The 20,379-nt window shown below is 42.6% G+C and overlaps 1 protein-coding gene across 5 annotated transcripts; it reads right to left on the reverse strand.

The window, feature by feature from the left end:
- Positions 1–1,274: 1,274 nt before the first annotated feature.
- On the reverse strand, positions 1,275–18,711 carry WDR89 (WD repeat domain 89). 5 transcript variants are annotated; one of them, XM_053981535.1, is made up of 3 exons: positions 18,631–18,711; positions 17,097–17,194; positions 1,275–2,916 (listed from the first exon to the last, which is right to left on the reverse strand). In XM_053981535.1, exon 3 carries the CDS (start codon positions 2,893–2,895, stop codon positions 1,726–1,728), a length of 1,170 nt encoding a protein of 389 aa, XP_053837510.1. In that variant the 5' UTR covers positions 2,896–2,916; positions 17,097–17,194; positions 18,631–18,711; the 3' UTR covers positions 1,275–1,725. The 5 variants fall into 5 exon arrangements, with proteins under 5 accessions (XP_053837510.1, XP_053837512.1, XP_053837511.1 ...); XM_053981537.1 differs by having other exon boundaries at positions 18,643–18,685; XM_053981536.1 differs by lacking the exon at positions 18,631–18,711 and adding an exon at positions 18,516–18,565.
- Between the last annotated feature and the right edge of the window lie 1,668 nt (positions 18,712–20,379).

The following is a 20,379-nucleotide window of genomic DNA, read 5'->3' on the forward strand; positions in this document are numbered from 1 at the left end:
CCAGGTGCATCATAGCCCTGACACTCACTGCCCACCTCTTCTCGAAATAGCACAATGTAATCTGGAAAGCAACAGATAAGGATGTTGGGGACAACATGAATTTAACACAAGTGTGATTTTCAAATTGAAGCTGCACTTTTAAATAACCAACAGTAACAAAACCAAGTGAATCATCTTACTTATCACCAACAGGCAAACCCAAACCAACAATGGATTCACAGTTGTGGCTAAAGGGTATTAACAGTTTGTGAAACATCCTGTGGAAACTCGATACTTGTGGTTGAAAAGGATTCAATTCCAGAGATGATTCAGGCATCTTCAGCACAGCTGTAACCACACACTAGAGTATGTTCTGTACCTCAGAAACTGTTTCTAAACTCCAGGATAATCCTCTAAACCTGATGTTCAGGAGTTGTTCTGAAAGAATTGCTTATCCACCTTCAAGGGAAAGAAAAAATAACCCAATCCCTCTTCAATCTTTTGCCAACTAATCTATAACAGAACAATTCTTAAATATTCTGGTGCTGGTTTCAATTGTAGTGCACATGTGCAACTACAGCCTAAATACCAACACCATTTGCCTGCAGTGGTCATGGGAAGGCTGGAGGTGAGAGTGTGTGCAGAGCCAGGAGCACAGGTTGGAGTCTGCCAGCAAAGCAGAATAAGCATGAAGTCTCACCCATTTTACAAGTACAGGGCTGGTTTTGCACCACTCAATGGGTATTTGGTGGAATAATAAAACAAAGCTCTCCTGGGGAGATGTCCAAGCATAAACCTCTGCAGAGAGGCATATTTCTTTAAGGACCCAGCCAACCTCTAAAAGGTTTTGTTAAAGTCTCCTCATATCAGTCTGTTCCTCCATAACTACAGTCTCTGAAGGCAGTGTTCATTTTTGGGTTTCAGCACCCCCACTGAGCATGTGATACCAGTTTCTTTCAAATCAGGATTTGGGATTTTAAGCACTACTGGTGTAATTACACCCATCAATTTCTCCAACCCACCAAAGATCTCCCCAGTCTTCCAGGTGCACTTAGTAAGACAGAATGAAGCTGCTTGCAAAATTCTTGGGTATTTTCATGCAGGAAATAATGCCAGTTGAACAGTTCTCATACTCATACAAATTAGCTGCTGTTTGGTTGAATACATTCATATCTACTATGAAAAAGATATCCTCTATCAGCTGCTTCTTTATGAGCTTGTTCTAAACCAGTGATGTGACAGTGCAAAACTACTTATTTTCTGTTTCATCAAGAAGTAATTCCTTCAGGCATTAAGATGTGACATAAAATCTTTTACTAAATTGAGCAATTTCATTAAGTTTTCTGTGAAGATAGAAGAATACAGCATGGAATACAAAAGCTGTTAAAATGTGCCAGGGGAATATCTTTGGAAAGGTAACAAACTATGCAAGCCATAGGCCTGTATTACATATTTAAAACATTGTCTGAGACATTAAATAACCACAGAAACAGTTTTATATAATATGATTTAGCATCTGTTGTTCAAGAACTCAGGAGCAAACATTTACTCTTGTCTGATTAATATTAGCAACTTCAAAAAAAAATAAAAGGCATTCTTCTGATGACTGAAATACATTCCCAGGGGGAATTCAAGCGCCATGGTTCTTTCCACAGAAAACCTCCAAATAAAATATGGCCAAGTATTGCCTAAAGAGATTGAACACCAGGGAAGTTCTACACAGCAGAGATTCTCACTTCAGGCAATTCACTTTTTCCTGCTTTTGAGGGAGGTGCTGTGAACTCTCACTCTCTTCTGCAGGGAAGAAGAGATCTTCAGAGATGCTTTCTTTGTGAGGGACCTTTCCACAGCCCCGGGTTTCCATAGCAACAGCTGAGCATCCTCTCCACCCGTCAGCAGCGACTCATCCGTGGGGCTCCAGCAGAAGGAGCGGACAGTGGCCGAGTGTCCCCCACACAGGGTCCCCACCAGGCTCAGGCCATCAGTGCTGCAGCTGATCAGGTGGATGTCTCCTGTGGAGGTTCCCCCAACCAGGAAGAGTTTCCCTGCCTTTTCGTGGTACAAGCCACCCACCAGGTAATGCAGGCCGTGGTTTTCAGCGCAGACTGACTCTCTGACATCCAGAATGTGCAGCAGGGTTATCGGTTCCTCGGTGTCCAGCCGAGCCATGTCCCACCAGCAGAACCCCTCGTCGTGTGTCATGCAATAAACCTGTTTGTAATCTTCCCCAGACCAGCCAAGAGAACTCACTGATGAATCTGAATTGCAAGTCGATATCAAAGCATCATCTTCATTATCCTTGTTGATGTCAAACACATTCACCAAGCCGTCGGTTGACCCAGACACCACCAAATTGGGTTCGATAGGATGAAAACAGATTTTGGTGATGTCATCATTGTGACTTTCAGAATAGACTCCCAAGGGCTCTTTAGTGGCACTGGCACAGTCTGTAATGCCTCTCGCATCCCAAAACACCAGAAACGTGTCCTTTTCAACTTTTTCCGTTCCGGCACAAACGATGAGGTCGCTGCAGCTGACATCGAAGCTGATGAAGACGTTGGAGGGATAACCACTGAACACCTGCACGGGCTTCCGCGTGCCCGAGCGAACATCCCAGCACTCGACCGTGCCCTGGCTGCAGGCTGAGAACACCACGCTGTCGCACGTGTGGGCGAACCTGACCCCGCTGAGGGTGCCGGCGTGGCCGCGGTACTCGCGCAGGAAGCGCAGCGTCTCCCTGTCGTACACCCGGAGGGACTCGTTGGAGCAGGAAACGGCCACGAAGCGGCCGCTCCCGGGCTGGGCAGCTGTGGAGGTGTGGATGTCCAGCAGGTAGGCGGGCTCCTGGCTGGGCTCGCAGCGCCTGGCTATGCGCAGCCCCGCCAGCTGCTCCTCCACCTTCTCCACTGCCGTCATCTCCCCAGCCTCGCCAGAAACCTGCAACAAATGAAAGGCAAGGAGAGCTTTAATTACAACATTCCTCAGTAGTGTTAGCTTGAAAAACACGTACGAGGAAGCATCTTGTGCAGAGGTGATGCACGGAGCTAAAATTCAATTATCCCCATGTCCTCCCCACCACAACTTCATTCACTGGAACACAGAACAGGAAAGGGCTCCCTGATTCAAGGAGTTCAGTCTCTCCTGTCTGTAAGCACTACACCAGATAATCCCCTTAACAGATTAAACAGTCTACCTGGGAATCCTGGGAAAGTCATTTAGCTAAATTTGCTTTATTATTTTTATAAAGTAACGTGATGTTCTCCACAAGTGGAAACAAAATGAAGTCACCCCCTCTACCTGAGGAGGAGTAAGTTTTGTTCTAGGAAGCACAGCCCACAAACAGCTGCATCAGTACCACTGCAGGAGACTTCTTCAGTGAACTTCTGTGCTGAGGGACGTGCACAGGGGAGGCAGAGAACAAAACCAAAATTACACAGCACAACAGCCTGAATGGCCTGGTGAGGAAATTTTACAGGTATTTAGGTGCCCAATGACGCACAGAAACACCTGCCAGCGTATCAGGGACCACCTAAACAGGCAGTGTGACCTGTGGAATTCACTGCAATTAAGCACCTCAGCATTTTCTGAGCCTCCTGTAAAACCACAGAACACTGGCTTTTAGTGCAGATGATAAAAATCTTCCCTTCAGAGGCAATTGCTCTCTGGCACTACTGAACCCTCCTAGAAACCCAAAATGTTTCAGCAATGCACACAAATGCAAACTTTACCCAGTAAAACCAAAATTAAACAAAATTCTCTTGGATTCTCTCACAGATTCACTTCTAAAATATGGCCTGAAAAAGGAAAAATATTCTGTAATTGCAGTAAAGACTATCAATTCAGAGTCAGGAAAAGCACAGCAGCATTCACCTTTTTAAAGGGATATTTGCAATGGTTTTAGTGGTTCACAAACTACAACCATTTTCAAAACAAAGATGTAGATATGTTATTACAGTCATCCACTTCTGTCAAAAACAGGTTCAATGAGACCACTCATTAAAAGAATCAAAACCCAAACATTGAGGGAATCACAGCAGGTTTTAAGGGGTCAACACTCCAGTGATTTCTCACTGGTACTGGTATTTCTTTAAGGCCTGCACCAGCAGCCAATCCCAGGTACCATATGCATGAAATGACCCTTAAAAAAAAAAATCCAAAGAGAAATGGAATAAAAATCAGGCAGACACAGAATGTGAGAAAATATTCACATGCCTTCCCAGCTGTTCTAACATCAATTTTTCTGCAAATTCTCCAGGCTGGATTTTTAGGGGTGGAATGTGCAAGTTTCCATGTATTACTTGCTTTAGTTGCAATTATTTTAATTGCCCTTGAGAGACCAAAAACAAAGGAGAAGTTGCTATGACAAAGCTGCATTCTGCTTTTTTTTTTTTCCTTCTTGGCATTGTTTGTGGTTTCAGGGGTTTGCTTTCCCTGCTCTGGTTTGGTGTACACAAATATTCACGACACCATGTGACAAACCAGTAAATTCTTAAAAAACATCTTAAGCAGGCACACATAAAAACTTAATTCCCAAGTCACAAATAATCTCACTAAGCGATTTGCCTCAGTAATATCCTGACAATGAGGTCCCCAGGTTAATCTTCTACATCAAAGCAACCTTCCAGAGCACATCTACCAATCATTTCTGCCATAAAATGCAGACATCCTGTGGAAACTCCTTCCCCCTCTGAAGCAAAGAAGTTCAACGTGTTTTCTGGCATTACCCTGTGTACAACCTACCCACAGAACTTGTTCCTTCCTTACTTTTCTGGGTATGTCCTCAAATGAAACAAGCTTTTACTAGAACTATTACATAAAGCCAACTGCTCTCAAACGCTGCTTGCTATGCTGCTTAAACACAAAACTGTTAAATGTCCATGCAAATTAATAATATGAACTGAAGAAATAAAATATTTTTAACATTATTTATTAGGAAAACTGCTTAATTCAATTTACTGAAGAATTACAATGGAAGTTTCTATTTAAATAGAGTTTCAAACACACATGCTTGAGGGTGGAAAATGGAGTTTTCATAAACCAGCTCTCCTGCAGTGCTATGGTTACTAAAAAAATCTAGTTCTCTCTGTAAATTTCTTGTAAGAAAAATATAGTTTCCCAAGCTGACCTGAATTTTAAGCTCTAAATATTCAGATTTTGTCTACTCAAAAGGCCAAGTAAACTCAAACAGACATGTTCCTGACAAATGTCATCCATTTGGAAGGCAAGTTGCAGCTGATTAAATATTACTGACTATGATAGAGAGTATCTTTCAATAAGCAGTTCCTACAACACTCATGTCAGAGCTTTTACTGCTGGGGAAGGTGAGGGAACTCTACAAATACCCAGAAGTTGTAAAAAGCCAGAGTCTGCAAAAGGAGGTTCATTCAGTTTTAATAATATTTTCTGGGAAATAAAATTAGCTCAACACAACTCATAAGCTTTTGCTCAGAATGACTTAAATACAGCTATTCTGAAATATCAGAAAATGATGTTCATGTTTTCAGACAGAAATGTAATTTCTACCACCAGAAAGGTGAAGGTTCAATTCTATTTCCACTGCAACAACTCAGACTTGTGCTCGATGGCAGCCAGGTTTTTGCTAAAAACTCAGTAAAATGTCTGCTTTAGCAAGAAAGTCTTCAGACTATTATGAAATTGTGATTGAAGGTTATATAAACAATTCATGCTCAAACTTCAGGGTGTAGCTGCCAGCCCTTCCTTTTCAGAAGGGGAAGTCACTGTTGTATTTTGATGGGAAAGTTTAAATGGCAGGAATAGGATCTGTGTTAAATTTATGAGACAAATAGGAAACAATGGTCTTCCAAACACAATAGAAGATAACTAAGCACTGGACTGCAGCCACCTACAAAGCACACAGTCCTCTGCACTGAAGCACTTTTAGTTCCTTAAGTTCAACAACAAGAGGTATCTGTTTTCCAAAGAATCCTTTGGCAAAATCAGAGTCTTTGAAATGTTTTGGACATAGCACAACAGCCAGTTGTGACAATCAGAGAGGAGAACTGCTCATGTTTGTATGACAAACTCTCTGACACAAAGAGTTGTACCAACAGCTTGCTCTTGGACTACTCCAGACTCAGAAGAAATCACAGAGGGCACTGGCCAAAAGCTCTTCTTTCCCCATGGGTCCTCCTCTGCTCAGAATGTGAAGTAGTTCATTAAATTCAGGTTTTTCACTTTCTCCAGCAAAGTCACCCACAGTGACTCAACACTGACAAAATGCAGGGGATGTCAGGGTGCCAGGACGCCACCACCACTGGGATGACACACCAGCACCTGGCTGAAGGTGGCTGGCTCTGGCCAGTCACTTGTGCTTGAAACTGCAATCCCATCCTTGGGGATCCCCATTCCTTAAGTGGAACAGCTGAATCTTTCAGCTGCATCCACTCCTCTGAGCCAGGAAAAGCCACCTTTTCTAAATTAAACCTGAAACTTCTATGTTATTATATCTAGACTTGGAACTACACTCCGGTGATCTTTCTATGACTTAAGTGCACAGTTACATGCAACCCCTGCACATCTCGTCTCGTGGATACCACAACTACCAGAAACAATAAGCTTCTGGAAGGACACTCAAAACTCATTACATCTTGAGAACTCAGAATAAATACCATTCTCTGAAATAACCTAAAATATTTTGACCTCCAGGGCATCCTACAAGGCTCCTTTAAAAAAGAAATAAACTCAATGTTTAGAATAGAAGGCACAAAGTGGAAGTGATGCCAAAGAGGCAGGACAGGAGTTTCAGATGCCTTTGTTATGTGTTTTTCACTGGTGGAGTGTGGAAACAACCACACAGCAAGACTAGCAGCAAACAGCTGTGCTAAAGACAGCCCTTTCCAATGGTGGAGAAATGAAAAGCAAGCACCTATCTGCACAAACTAAACTTAACACTTACTGCTGTGCTGTTTGTGCAGCATTCTAAATGTTGCAGCTTCAGTTCAAGCCAACAGGCTCATCAGTCCTCTTCAATCCAGAACCGTTTTCAAAAGATAAACCAGCAAATCATAAGTTATTTCCCTTTTCCTTTGAGTGGTGTACAGAAGATGCTGCCAAGTTGCATAGTTCTCCTTTCCAAAAGGGAATGTTAGCTCAAAAATATATAGAAATTCAATTTTTCCTTTGAAAAATACAGGGAAAAATACGGAAAAATGACACATTCTCAAAGACTTAATCACTAACGTAAGAGTAACTTATGAGTAGGAGGGTAGAAACACGTAATAAAAATGAAAAAGACCTGTAATTCTGGCAATCTTCTCTGCAGAGGTCAAATACCAAAAATAGCAAGGGATCTGAACAGCAGCAGATGAAATCTTGCACTGTTCTTTCCTACTATAAACAATACAAGCAGACCCTCCCTTTATTTTCACAATTATTGAAAGTTCCAGAGCAAGATGAGAACAAACCCAGAGCTCTGGGCAGCAGGAAGCAGCTCGTGCATGCACGGGACATGTGGTTTGCATTTGGGAGCAGAGCTGCCAAGGCAGGGAGAACACAGCAGAGCTGCATTTCTCCAAGGCACGGAGAACACAGCAGAGCTGCATTTCTCCAAGGCAGGGAGAACACAGCAGAGCTGCATTTCTCCAAGGCAGGGAGAACACAGCAGAGCTGCATTTCTCCAAGGCAGGGAGAACACAGCAGAGCTGCATTTCTCCAAGGCAGGGAGAACACAGCAGTGCTGCACTGCCCCAGTGCAGGGAGAACACAGCAGTGCTGCATTTCTCCAAGGCAGAGAGAACACAGCAGAGCTGCACTGCCCCAGTGCAGGGAGAACACAGCAGAGCTGCATTTCTCCAAGGCAGGGAGAACACAGCAGTGCTGCATTTCTCCAAGGCAGAGAGAACACATCAGAGCTGCACCGCCCCAGTGCAAGGAGAACACATTACTGCTGCACCCCCCCAGTGCAGCAGCCTGCAGAGACCTCTCCTCACTGGCACCACTCCCCAGCAGAAGACAGACCAGTAAAATTATCTGAGCACAGAGGGGAAGCACGAAACACCCGTCAGGAATGCTCAGTTTCTCCAGCACACGCTCTCCCAGAGCTGGGTTTGTTGTTTCACCCAAGCAGAGGGAGAAGGGGTTTTTCCAGCATTCCCATAAAGCCTGCTGAAGGCAAAGAGCATTTAGTCATCAGGCAGGAAGGGAATAAAATGCACGAGAGGCTATGCTAAAGTGCAGAGACAAGATGTAACTGCCAAGAGAATTATTTTATCTTCTCCAATCAGCTACATCTCGCTTCCAAATGTAAAGCACAGTCAGAAAGAAGCTCCATGTAATTCTTCATTTGCAGTACAGAGAAAATTGTACCAGTAGGATAGAAAGGAAGAAAAAGATAAAACACAAAGTCTATGGGAAGATCAAAAAAATTAGGTCTACCAAGCTACTTGCCTTTCATGAAATCAATTCCTGCCCTCCCACCAGGACTGAGCTTTGGGGTACAATTCTGTTTAGCAATGGAGAGAGGAGCTGTAGGTGGGAGAGAGAGCCAAGGACATGGCCTTAAACAGTATTGGTTGGAGGGAAAAAGTAAAGAGTCAGAATAAAGAGAAAAAGGCCTGGTGCTCAGCGCTTTGAGATTCAATAATTTTAAAAAAATTTTAAAAATGGAAACTACAACTGTTCTGAACTCATCTTTTGGGGCCATAAGCAAGTGTTCACATAAATACAGAAACAAAAGCTCTTTTGAATATTCTACTGGACATCCATAGATAGATAATGCAAAAAACAACTCCTGAATTGGATCAAGCATAGCTTTAAATGCATAGATCACAAAAACCATACAGTGACTATTTTCATCAAAAGAAAACTTTCAGATTGGGGTTTTTTTGTGTGTGTAAGATTCTGCATTCAAACAAGAAAGTTCTATCCTGATTTTGTATCCAACACTGGAAAATATGATAGAGATCTACAGAGATCTAGAACATTTAGGCATGCCTTCAGGTCCAAAGTGCAGTGAATTAACATTCAAGCTTGAGTTATTGAAAGCCTACTGACAGAAATGCATGAACCAGAGAAGGTAAAGAGCTGCATAAGATCAGATGACCAATTAAAAAAGTTTAGAATAATCCAATGTACAATTAAAAGACTCAAATAAGATAGACAGCACTACACAAAACTATAAAAATGCCAAATTACAAATTTTAGCTTCACAATTAAGGCAAATTTATTAAGATATGATGCTCAGATTGCTAACCTACCTTCCCTAGAACAATTTAGAATACCCTGACATAAACATGGGAAACCGTTTCTAAATACTCTAAGAAACTGTGTAAAACAATAATTCAAACATGTTTGAGAATATCCCTTTTTCAATCTTTTCATCCAATTCCATGCTGGTGACACAGACCCACTAACAGAGGAGCCACAAAGGAAGCTGTCCCTGAAATCTCACTCTGCCAGGAGCAGCTGGACCCAGCCAAGAACTTCCCTGTGAGGGGGAGCTTTCCTTGTAGTGACCTCACCAGGTAGAGAATGTGACTGCATCCAGGTGTGGGTGAGGTGGTCATCCAATAAAGGAGAAATAAGAGGATAAGAGATGCTCTATTTTGCTCTCATGGCTATTCTCAGATCAAGCTGGCAGAAGCTGCAGCAGAAGCAATCCTGTTTCATAAAGGCAGGTCTGAAAGAGTCCCAGGCAAAGGGTAAATTACAGAAAAAGATACTGCAATTGGGCTATTTGTATTCTAAATTCAATATAGTATGTCTTCTTCTTTTTTTCTGGCAAAGAGTATTGTATTTAAAAACACTCTGAAAGCTCGTCTATGCCTAAATTGCACTCTTGGAAGCCTCTGAACAGGTGAACAATAAATGCTGCATCCTCAGGTGGATTCTGGAGAACAGAAAACTGTCCTAGTGCTGGGCCCTGGCTTCTACACTGAGCAAGGCTCTGGCATGGGGGTCAAAGATGAGGTTTGTGCCTGTAATGGAACCACAGCTATCCTGCCAGTCTGCTGCAAACCTTGAAGAGAATCCAAGTCTCAGCTTTCTGCACTTGTGCTTATCTCATCAGACCACAGCCACCACAGAAAAGTCATTTCCTTTCTCCTGTGAGCACCTCCCACCGAACGCATCACACCGAGATGTCTTCTTGTAACCACAAACATAGGAAAGAAGATACAGAACTAAACAGCCTCTCAAATAACAGCCAGCCACAGCTGCTGGAAATCAAACACAGAGGGTACAATGGTCACCTGCATGTAGCATTAAGTTTTGATCCATTCACGCTTCAACACAGCAGCCACGAGCAGCTCAGAGGAGGTTCATGCTCACTAACAGCATTTTCCTTTGTGAAGGGGTCCAACAGCTTTGCTGTCTGACTTGGCACCAGAGCTATGCACTGAGATGGGCATCTCAAATCAGACAGAAATAAAGTATTTATCCAAGTGGATTTGACCAAGAGCCTGGCCTACAAACACTTCCCAGTCCTGACTGTGGCAGAACAGCTTGCTGAGCAATTCCCATCAAGGGCCAACATTCACTCCTCACCTTCCCAATCAGTGAAACAAGGACAGTATTTGCCCAATTCACAATCCTTGTGCACACAAACATTAGTGAGTACAGTCAGCAGCACACTTTCACACAAAAAGCCTTGTTCTGAATGTCTGCACCACGAGATACAAAGCAAAAGTCACTGTGACACTGTGGTGCACCTGCAGATTCCACAATCAGAAAGTGCTCTGATGCTCTTTCAAGTCTGGGATTACAAGCAAGGACTCCAAGAGCGACGATTTTCAGGGCCATTTTAAACTGAACAAAACACCACATGAATGGGCAAAACCAATGATCCACCCTACAGAGAAAGGTGAAAGGAAAAAATTACTTACACAGCTGCATGAATAATTTAGTGACTCTGAAACAACACCATTTATTTCCTTCAATTTAGACACTGCCACTTACTACCAGCATCCTCATATAGAAGAAACCTGGAAATAAGTAAGAAGTCTTCCCAAAGGTTAATAAAACTTGCTGAAATTCTTCCAAAGAATTTATTTCTACACCACGGGAAGCCTGGGAAATTTCAGCCTGAATTTAGCAGCAACCATAATAAAAGGATATAAAGAAACTGCTGTAATTGGAAAAAGAGCTTCTACTACCACACACTTGGTGCCAAAATACCTACAATGACATAAAGTCGATGTTTTATTTACTGGAATACTTCAGAAATTCTTTCACAACAGTAATTTACCTTAAGTATACTTCATTATCAGAGCTCATTCTTCAAAACACAAAAATATTATGTTTTCAAGACTCTTCTTAACAACCCAAGCTTAAATCAGTCACTGCTGAATAGGCAAAAAGATTCCCCTAAACCTGCAGATATTAGGGGAATACAAAACAAACAACATTTGTGTGCTTGGTAGCTCTTAGCCCCACTCTAACACCACTGCCCAAGCAATTCTCTGCAGTTCCAGATGTATTGCACAGGCACAAACATCTGCCAAGCCTACACAGGGAAAACAACTTCTCACTTTCCTCATCTGCTTCCCCAGAACTTGCAGATCACTAAGGTGCCTTTGCCAGTCACATCCCACAATATCCTTTTTTTTTTTTTATATTTAGCTACTCCAGAACATCCCCATGTCAAGGTAATTTGTCAGACCCTCTCCAGTTTCAAAGCAACAAGAGAAACTTGAGATCCCTGTGTGCCCGTGACAGTTCACAGACTATCAGTTTCCAAAACATGCTCTTTGTGCACAGTCTGACAGCTGGAGGCTCTGCTGAATCTTTATCATGCCCTAAGCTCAATTTTCAATGCTTTGTAGCAGACAAAAGGAAAAGATGTCATCTAAGTGACAACAGGAAGATGGAAGAGGCTGAAATAAAGGGTTTCAGAGCTATGTTGTCTTTATCCCGATCACGAGAATTTACTTTTGAGTCTCCACAAAAGATGCTAAGGCATCGAGGATGTGGACATTGAAGCCATGCAAAGCACTCTCTTCAGCTCTTTGTTTTCAGGAGCCTTTAGACAGTGCTTACTCTTGAACCATACATGGAACTCCAGCAGCAGCTTCATCAATGCCATAAACAATTAAAAAAACAAAACAAAACAAAAAAAAAATCAGCTTTTACTTTTCATGACACTCAAATGCACAGTGATTTTCCATATTCCACTGGAAGTTCACATTCAACTGCTTTTTCACTCTTTAAGTGATTTAGGACTCAGTCACAAGAAATAAAATCATTAAAGGGAAGGACAAAGGAGAAAGTATGCAGGTATTGATACTCCAGATTTTCTGATCAAGATATCTGCTGTATGCAGCAGCACAGACAATCCCTGCTGGCAAAACCAGGACTCCATGTTTTTGTTAGGATCCACAAACCCTGAAGACCTTGGTGGGGAACTTACTTTTCTGAGATCCACAAATACCTTTCCAACATCTTCAGCAGCCTGCTGCCCCAAAAAAAGACAGGGATAAAAAGCAACATCAAGAGCTTTTTGCATTTTAATAACCCTGCTCTCAAGCCATGTTTGTTCTCAATGCTTAACTCATATTTCACAGGGTCATAGCAGGCTCCCAGCAGTGCCCTATGCTGAGGCCAATGGCTTGATAACTAAGCCATAATCAAGGGCAGAGAAGGAAGGGTTAGATCATGCAGGTAATGGACTGTTTATCTCACAAGAAGTAGCTGGATGCTTTGCCTTGTGTAGCTTGGCAAAGACAGAGACTGAAGGGGATACAATTACTATCTACAAATACATCAAAGGAATAAATGCTGTGGAGGGAGGGGAGCTACTCAAGAACAATACTGGCACAAGAGTTTAAGAGTATAAACTGACCATAAATAAAATATGGAGCAGAAATCATAAAGTTTATCTTGCAAAATACTTCCCAGTTATAACAGCGGGGGTAAAAACTTTAACTGTCTTCATCTGCTTTTATAACCCTGCCAGCCTGGCACCCACCACTGTCCTTGCACAGCAAAGAACCCAAATAGGAAGGCAGACTGGGAAACAAGCAACTCTGAGATAAGCTGGCTCATTAGTCCTTTCTGGAAGATAGCACGCTGCCAGGCAGACAATAGCAAGACACATTATTTGCTCAGTCCATCGTTTCAAAAGCAGCATTAAGACCTTAGTAAGAGGGCATGTGTGTGCACAGAGAGCACGCAGCTTCAAGCTTCTCCTGTCCACGCTCCTGGAAGTGTCGGGACAGCAGCCCAAGGAACTGAGCGCGCCCCTGCACACAGCCACGTCTGACGCCGAGGATTTGGGGTGGAAAAGCCCAGAGTATGGGACAGCCTGTCATTCCGCTCTCGGCCACCGGGTGTCGCCAGTGACCGGCCCAGAAAGGGACGGCGATTTACCCGCTCCAATAATAATTAACGCGAGCGTTAATAAAGCACCGGTATTTTTTTCTTCCTTTTAAAAGCCTCCGTTTCTCAAAGCAGACCGTTAATCAAAAATCACAGCCTTCGCTTAAAACTGCCTAGCACAAAAAACGGAAGGAAAAAAAAAAAACCTAACGAAATTCAACTACACCACAAATTTTCTTTCTGAACGATCAGAGGTTAAAAATAAACACGTTCTTTATTAAAGTCTCATTTGGTGACTTTAATCCACAGATTTGGATCATTCTGACTTCATACCAATGCGAGATGCAGCTCACATGTCCATGTAAGGCACACATAGACATACAGGGAATGACTGTCTTGTGTGCATTTGTATTTGCTCTTTTAGCATGCAGCAAGTGCTGAGTCTAGAAACACCCATCACTCGCATTTCCTAGGGAAGAGGGATGAACAAACCAAACCCAGCAACTACAAAACCCTTCCTCTCTCAACCTCTTACACTCATATCTATCTCCCACAAACATTCCTGAAGCAGGAGTGTTCAATGCACATGCAAAGTAATAACTGCCCAAGACATTAAATCACTAGAATTAACTTTTCTTTAAATCTGTTTTTTTCTCCCTTTCAAACCTGAGTCATGTATTTCCTTATATATCCTGGCAGACATTGAATAAACTAAAATCAAACCCTCTTACCTCAAAAAAAAACCTCCTCTATGAACCTCATAAAAACTGAAGTCAGAATTGCTAGTAAGAGCTGTATGTTTCTAAACAAGAAATTTTGCTTTCACAGCTGCTTGTCCCTTCTGATTGCACAAAGGAGTAATAACACTTAATTCCACCTCTCCCACTTATTCCCATAGCAACAAATATACACAAATTATTATTATTAAACATCCTCAAATTATTGAAAAGTGAACAATATCTTAAGCTTCCTATTACAGGTACTGCCAGCATACAACTCCAGTTTGCCACTTTTAATTAAATTATGGGCTGTCTTTTCACCAATTTAACAGCACTTTTGTATCTCATTTTTAATGAGAAGCTGAGCAACGGTTTTGCCTTGAAATTACAGGCAGGGGAAAAAAGAAAGATCTCAGTATGGTAAGAGTATGAGCTCAGATGGTGAGCTGCAGAGAGGTGCAAGTTAAAAGTTGTTAATCAGTTAAAAATATAAAAAAAAAGTTTTTGCTGAAGAAATAAAGCAATTGTAAGAAAGGTTATAAACAATATATCAAAACCATAATTTTACTTTAAAATTAATTTTGGATTTGCATAATTTAATTCAAGTCAGCATAACTAAGAGTGCTTTAATGCACCTGCATTTTTACAGATTGGATTAATTTGCTATATTAAACAAAGAACCCTTTCATTTTGATTTTTTATTAGGTTTTCATTTATCTGGAAAAGTACAAAATTAAAAAATAATAGCAAGTGCCCTTTCAAGGCCACAGTGCATTCTTATATAAAACAAGTCTCAAAGACGAAAACAATAGGAACCAGTAAGTTTTTAAATACCTGCATTCCTCTATCTGCTGCAAATTTAGTCTCAAGCTAAACATTAAGGTCACCTCAAAACATTTTCAGCAATATAAACAGTGCAATAAAAAATAATACAAAACCCTGATATTATTAACAATCTGGAAGAAGGGCTTTCAGATTGGAGAGAAATCAATGTAAAGTCTGTAAAGGGTATAAACAACAGTACAGATGGTTTATGTTGCAAAGGAGATCAGACTAGATAATGTAATAGTCCTGCTGGACTTCAACACTTGACATGAACAGAATCAAAATTTATCAGACTGAAGAGTTTATAGCATAATATGGACTTGTAAAATTGACAGCTGCAAATATTTGCTTCCTGCCAATCCTTCTAAATTATTTTGACTGTTGAAAAGGCTCATTATATAAGACCTAGAAACAGGACAGAAAACACATTCTATGCTGGGACCTTCAGAACAGCCTCATGGAATTACCCAGCGTTTGTGCTGCTGCAATTTGAGTGTGATTTTTACAGTCCTGTACACTGGCTGAGCTTCTTCTTTCCCACCCCCACTTCTTGCTTTGTTCTCACTGAAATATTTTGTTAAAACTCATATTGAAGTATCAGCCAAGGCAAAAATACATCACAGAAACAATTCAACCAAGGCAATATTTTGGCATCAGACATCCTTCACTCCCAGTCTAATGCTTTATTCACCAAAGCATCCATCTCTATCCCATTTCCCAGTCCCTCCACCTTCCACTCACTTAAGAAGCTAAAAAAGCACTGTCTCAGTCATGTGCAGAAGTTACCTCCACAAGTATTTAACTAACCAGGCCCACAGTAAATGCAGGAGGAAATAAGAGAGGAAAATGCACCAGCAAGGATTTATGTAACTCTTGTGTTTAACTCCTCTGTTGAAGGAAAGGGAACAGTTGCAGGGACATGAGAAGGGGAAGAGCTAAGGGAGAAGTGGGTGAAGGTCCCTGAGGAGGGCAAAGGCATGTTTGAGGTTGAATTTCCTAACCCCACAAGGGATTGGGCAATATGCTCTTTTTCTGCTTTTCTTGTATCTTCCATTGCCCACCTTGCACCTGAACTGCTGTGGAGTGCAAAAGCACAGTGCAAAACCTTGCCAAGACCCTGATTCACAACTCTCAACACTTCTTTTTAATGTCTGGTGTGAAAGCTACTAACAGGCTTTGTCCACACACAGGAGAAGCTGAGCCCCATAAAAACCATCTTTTCACTCACCAAATAAACCCAATTTTTAGATTGTCTGCAGAGGCAGCTTGGTATCAACACAGCTGAGCAGCATGGTAGTGCTGATTTCTTTCTGTTTTGCCTGTTTTGTTGTTTTTGTTTTGTTTTTTTTTTTTTTTTTTGTTTTGTTTTTTTTTTTTCCAGAAAAGCTTGGAAATACCATTATTTTTATACTTCAAATAAAAAGCACAACAAAGCTGGAAAATGCTGCCAGCAGGCAACAACCATCTGGTCTCTCAGGAGACCTCCCACACAGTCAGGTACAGACCAGACCCCAGGGCTGCCCTGCAAAAATGATGCCGTGAAAGAAAAAAGCATTTAAAAAAAATTCATCTTGAAAGGTTGAGAGAATTGGGATTGTTCAGCCTGGAAAAGAGAAGACTTCAGGGTGACATAATTGCAGCCTTCCAGCACCTGAAGGGAGCCTGCAAGAAAGGTGAAGAGAGACTGTTTACCAGGACCTGGAGTGACAGGACAAGGTAAAATGGATTTAAACTGACAGAGGGCAGGAAGAAATTCTTTACTGTGAGGGTGGTGATGCCCTGGCCCAGGTTGCCCAGAGCAGCTGTGGCTGCCCCATCCCTGGGAGTGTTCAAGGCCAGGCTGGATGGGGCTTGGAGTAACCTGGTGGAAGGTGTCCCTGCCCATGGCAGGGGGTTGGAATGAGGTGATTTAAGGTTTCTTTCAATCCAAACCATTCTATGATTCTATGTTCTTTAAAAAAAAAAACATTTTAAGCCACCTGAACATCATCAATTCATGCACAGAAGAACTCTTATGTGGGGAAAAAAAAAAATTATATATTTATTTCCAAAAAGTCTGAGACTACAGAAGAAACAGGCAGGCCCCAGGTAATGCCAATGTGTGCAGAGGCTGCCCAGGAATTCCAGGCCCACCTTTCCCTACAGGGCTGTTCCTTGACGCCATAAAAAGAGATTTGGAGGAAAACACAAACAGCTGCACCAGTCTTTAACTCTACACAAACAGAAACCAACATGCAAACTTTAAACAAGGACCAGTTAAAATCAGCACCTAGAAACCACGGGATTCACAGGAACACAAACCTGTTCAATGGCTCTGCTGGCAGGGACAATTATCTTCAAGGAGCTGCTCTGCACAGACACTTCACTGAATCTGATTATTCTCTCAAACAGGAAACACACTGAAAATATGAGGAAATAAAAGGCATTAACATAACTTAGTTCTGAGAATAAAGTTTTTACAGACCTAAAAACCAGCATACTGAGAAAAGAGCTTGTGTTTCTGCATTCTTTCAAATATGTAACAAGTGTCTAGGAAAAATTAATTTAGAATTATAGGATTATAACCAATATGTGCCAGAAGCAAAACACAGAATTGACAATTCCACTCCCTGTATCTTTTAGGAAAAGTTAATTCTGCAGCACAGCCTACTGAAGGATATCTGCTGATTTTATAAAGTAAAAGTTTAGGATACGTGTATCACAGCTTTGGCAGTAATTTCTGTAACTACTTTTTTATTCAAAACCGCAGAAAAGTTTCTTTTCCTTTATTCCCCAAAGGAGTAAAACTACAAAACAAAAAAATCCAAACTGCAACTTTCATTTCTTCTTCTGACCTTTTCCAGATTTGTTTGGGTGTGGGATTTTTTTTGTTATTTTAGACTGTTACTATCATTAATAAAGATTCCCACCTGCACCAAACCCGGATGAGGTCAGCTGGCACTGACCGCACATAATGAAATATATTTCATTAAATCACAAATCATTAAGGCTGAAAAAGACATTTATGATCCAATCCAAACACTGGCCCAGCATGCCAAGGCCACCACTAACCCGTGTCCCCAAGCACCGCATCCCCATGGCTTTGAACACTTCCAAGGACGGTGATTCCACTGCCCTGGGCAGGCTGTTCCCTGCCGGTGTTCCTCACCGGGATCCTTATCCCTGTCCCAGCCGGTGTTCCTTATCCCGATCCTTATCCCTGTCCCAGCCGGTGTTCCTTATCCCTGTCCCTGCCGGTGTTCCTTATCCCGATCCTTATCCCTGTCCCAGCCGGTGTTCCTTATCCCTGTCCCAGCCGGTGTTCCTTATCCCGATCCTTATCCCTGTCCCTGCCGGTGTTCCTTACCGGATCCTTATCCCTGTCCCAGCCGGTGCTCCTCACCGGGATCTTTATCCCTGTCCCCGCCAGTGTTCTTTATCCCGATCCTTATCCCTGTCCCTGCCGGTGTTCCTCACCGGGATCTTTATCCCTGTCCCTGCCGGTGTTCCTTATCCCGATCCTTATCCCTGTCCCTGCCGGTGTTCCTCACCGGGATCTTTATCCCTGTCCCTGCCGGTGTTCCTTATCCCGATCCTTATCCCTGTCCCTGCCGGTGCTCCTTATCCCGGCCGTGTTCCAGTCCCGGTCCCGGTCCCTGCCGGTGTTCCTTATCCGGATCCTTATCCTGGCCGCTCCATGGGATCCCTGTCCCTGCCGCTGTTCCTTATCCCGATCCTTACCCCGGCCGTGTCCCGTTCCCGTTCCTGGTCCCTGTCCCTGCGGTTGTTCCTCACCCGGATCCTTATCCCCGTCCCGTTCCCGTTCCTGGTCCCTGTCCCTGCGGTTGTTCCTCACCCGGATCCTTACCCCTGTCCCTGCCGGTGCTCCTTATCCCGATCCTTATCCCGGCCGTGTCCCTGTTCCTGTCCCGTTCCCTCAGAGCCGCCCCGGCCGCCGCCGCGTGCGCGCCGCGCGGCCCCTGCCAGCCCCGCCCCCGCCGCCCCATTGGCTGCTGCGGCCGCCATCTTCCGTCCATGGAGGCGGGGAAGGAAGCGACGCACGGGAAGGGGATTGGCGCAAAGGCGGGGGGGCGGGGCCGGCCGGCAATCGGCGCGGACTGATTGGCTGGCGCAGGGAAGCCCCGCCCCCGGGCGCGGCTGCGCTCGGCCATGGCGGGGCTGGGGGGCGGCAGGGAACGGGCACGGGAATCGGGAGCGGGCACGGGAATCGGGAACGGGCACGGGAATCGGGCACGGGAATCGGGAACGGGCTCCGGGGTGGCGCTCGGAGCTGCATCCTGCAGGAGAACAGGAACGCGGAGGATTATTTCCTAGGAGGGAGCCAAACACGATAAAGGGCAAGAAGGTTAATTAGATTTTCCCGGATCCTTTTTGTATTTTTTCGAGTTAAACTTCCAAAGAGTATTTTTTTCTCCTTTTCTTATTAGCCAATAACTAGGATAACACTTCCAGGCTATGAAAAGGAAGATGGCAAAACATTTACTTCTTTTAATGTTTTGTTTAATATTGTCCCAAATTTTTAAATTTAAAATTCCTTGGTCTACTCTGAATTTACTGTTCAGCACTGATGAGTAGTAGCATCAATCCATAACCTTGGATGGATGTTATTCAGTGAGGAAAATAATTTGTACCTTTATTTTCATAACAGTTAAAATCACACATATTGTCTTTTCTGATAAATGATGTGAATCATATTACCAATATCATGGACAAATAAATAATTTCAAGACTTTTTTTAAACACAGAAATATTTTCATTAGCTTAGTTTGCACTTCCATTTTTAAAAATGGAAATCTAAGAATTTGAGCTATGTATTGTTCTAGCAAGATAAAAAAGTCTTTAGCTAAACCAAATGACATGGTCAAGTTACATGGACAATGACCATAGAGCAGTATAAAAAACACACCTTGTAGTTCAGTCTAACACCACGTTAAAGCAGAAAGTCAATCAGAAGACTTCAAAATACTGACAATTTCATTTGTCTGTCACTAGCCGTGTGCAATATTTTAATTCTACACGCTCCAGTATAACTGTTATTTTTACTGTTTCTACTTATGTAGGTACATAAATAATGCATGTATTTATGTTCTACCGGGACAATTATCTGTGAGCAGAGATTACCATTTTCTGTTGATAACTGCAACATTTTGAGCAGTTTATTAGAACCAGGTACTTGCATTCCTGAGGAGTCACAGATGCACAGTGCACCAAGCTCCCAAATGCCATGAAAAAGTTTATTTTTGTTTATTTTTGCTCCTTAACAGTTATTTGGTTGACATTTTTATAGTGCATTGAACATAGAAAAATATCTAAATACATCAAAGACCCAAATTACACACTCATGTTTTCATAGTAAATACTTTTCCCTCACTGTGAAGCCTCGTCCTGCCAGAGCTGTCACCCAGAACTAAAGTCTGCTCACACTGGTGGGATTAGTTCTGAAGATTTCCAGACAGGAGGCAGATGATTTCACTGAAAACACAATATGCATTATATAAGACTGTATTGCTAATGTCAGTATTACAATAATATTTTTCAGCTGGTAGTTTTTCATTTGAGTTTCCCGGGGCAGTTGCCACAAATT

This window comes from Vidua macroura, chromosome 6 (genome assembly GCF_024509145.1).
Source record: "Vidua macroura isolate BioBank_ID:100142 chromosome 6, ASM2450914v1, whole genome shotgun sequence".
Classification (NCBI taxonomy): domain Eukaryota; kingdom Metazoa; phylum Chordata; class Aves; order Passeriformes; family Viduidae; genus Vidua; species Vidua macroura.

Bases quoted from the DNA above. Each gene is read 5' to 3' on its own strand.
- WDR89 (XM_053981535.1), bottom strand. From the start codon at position 2,895: ATGACGGCAGTGGAGAAGGTGGAGGAGCAGCTGGCGGGGCTGCGCATA.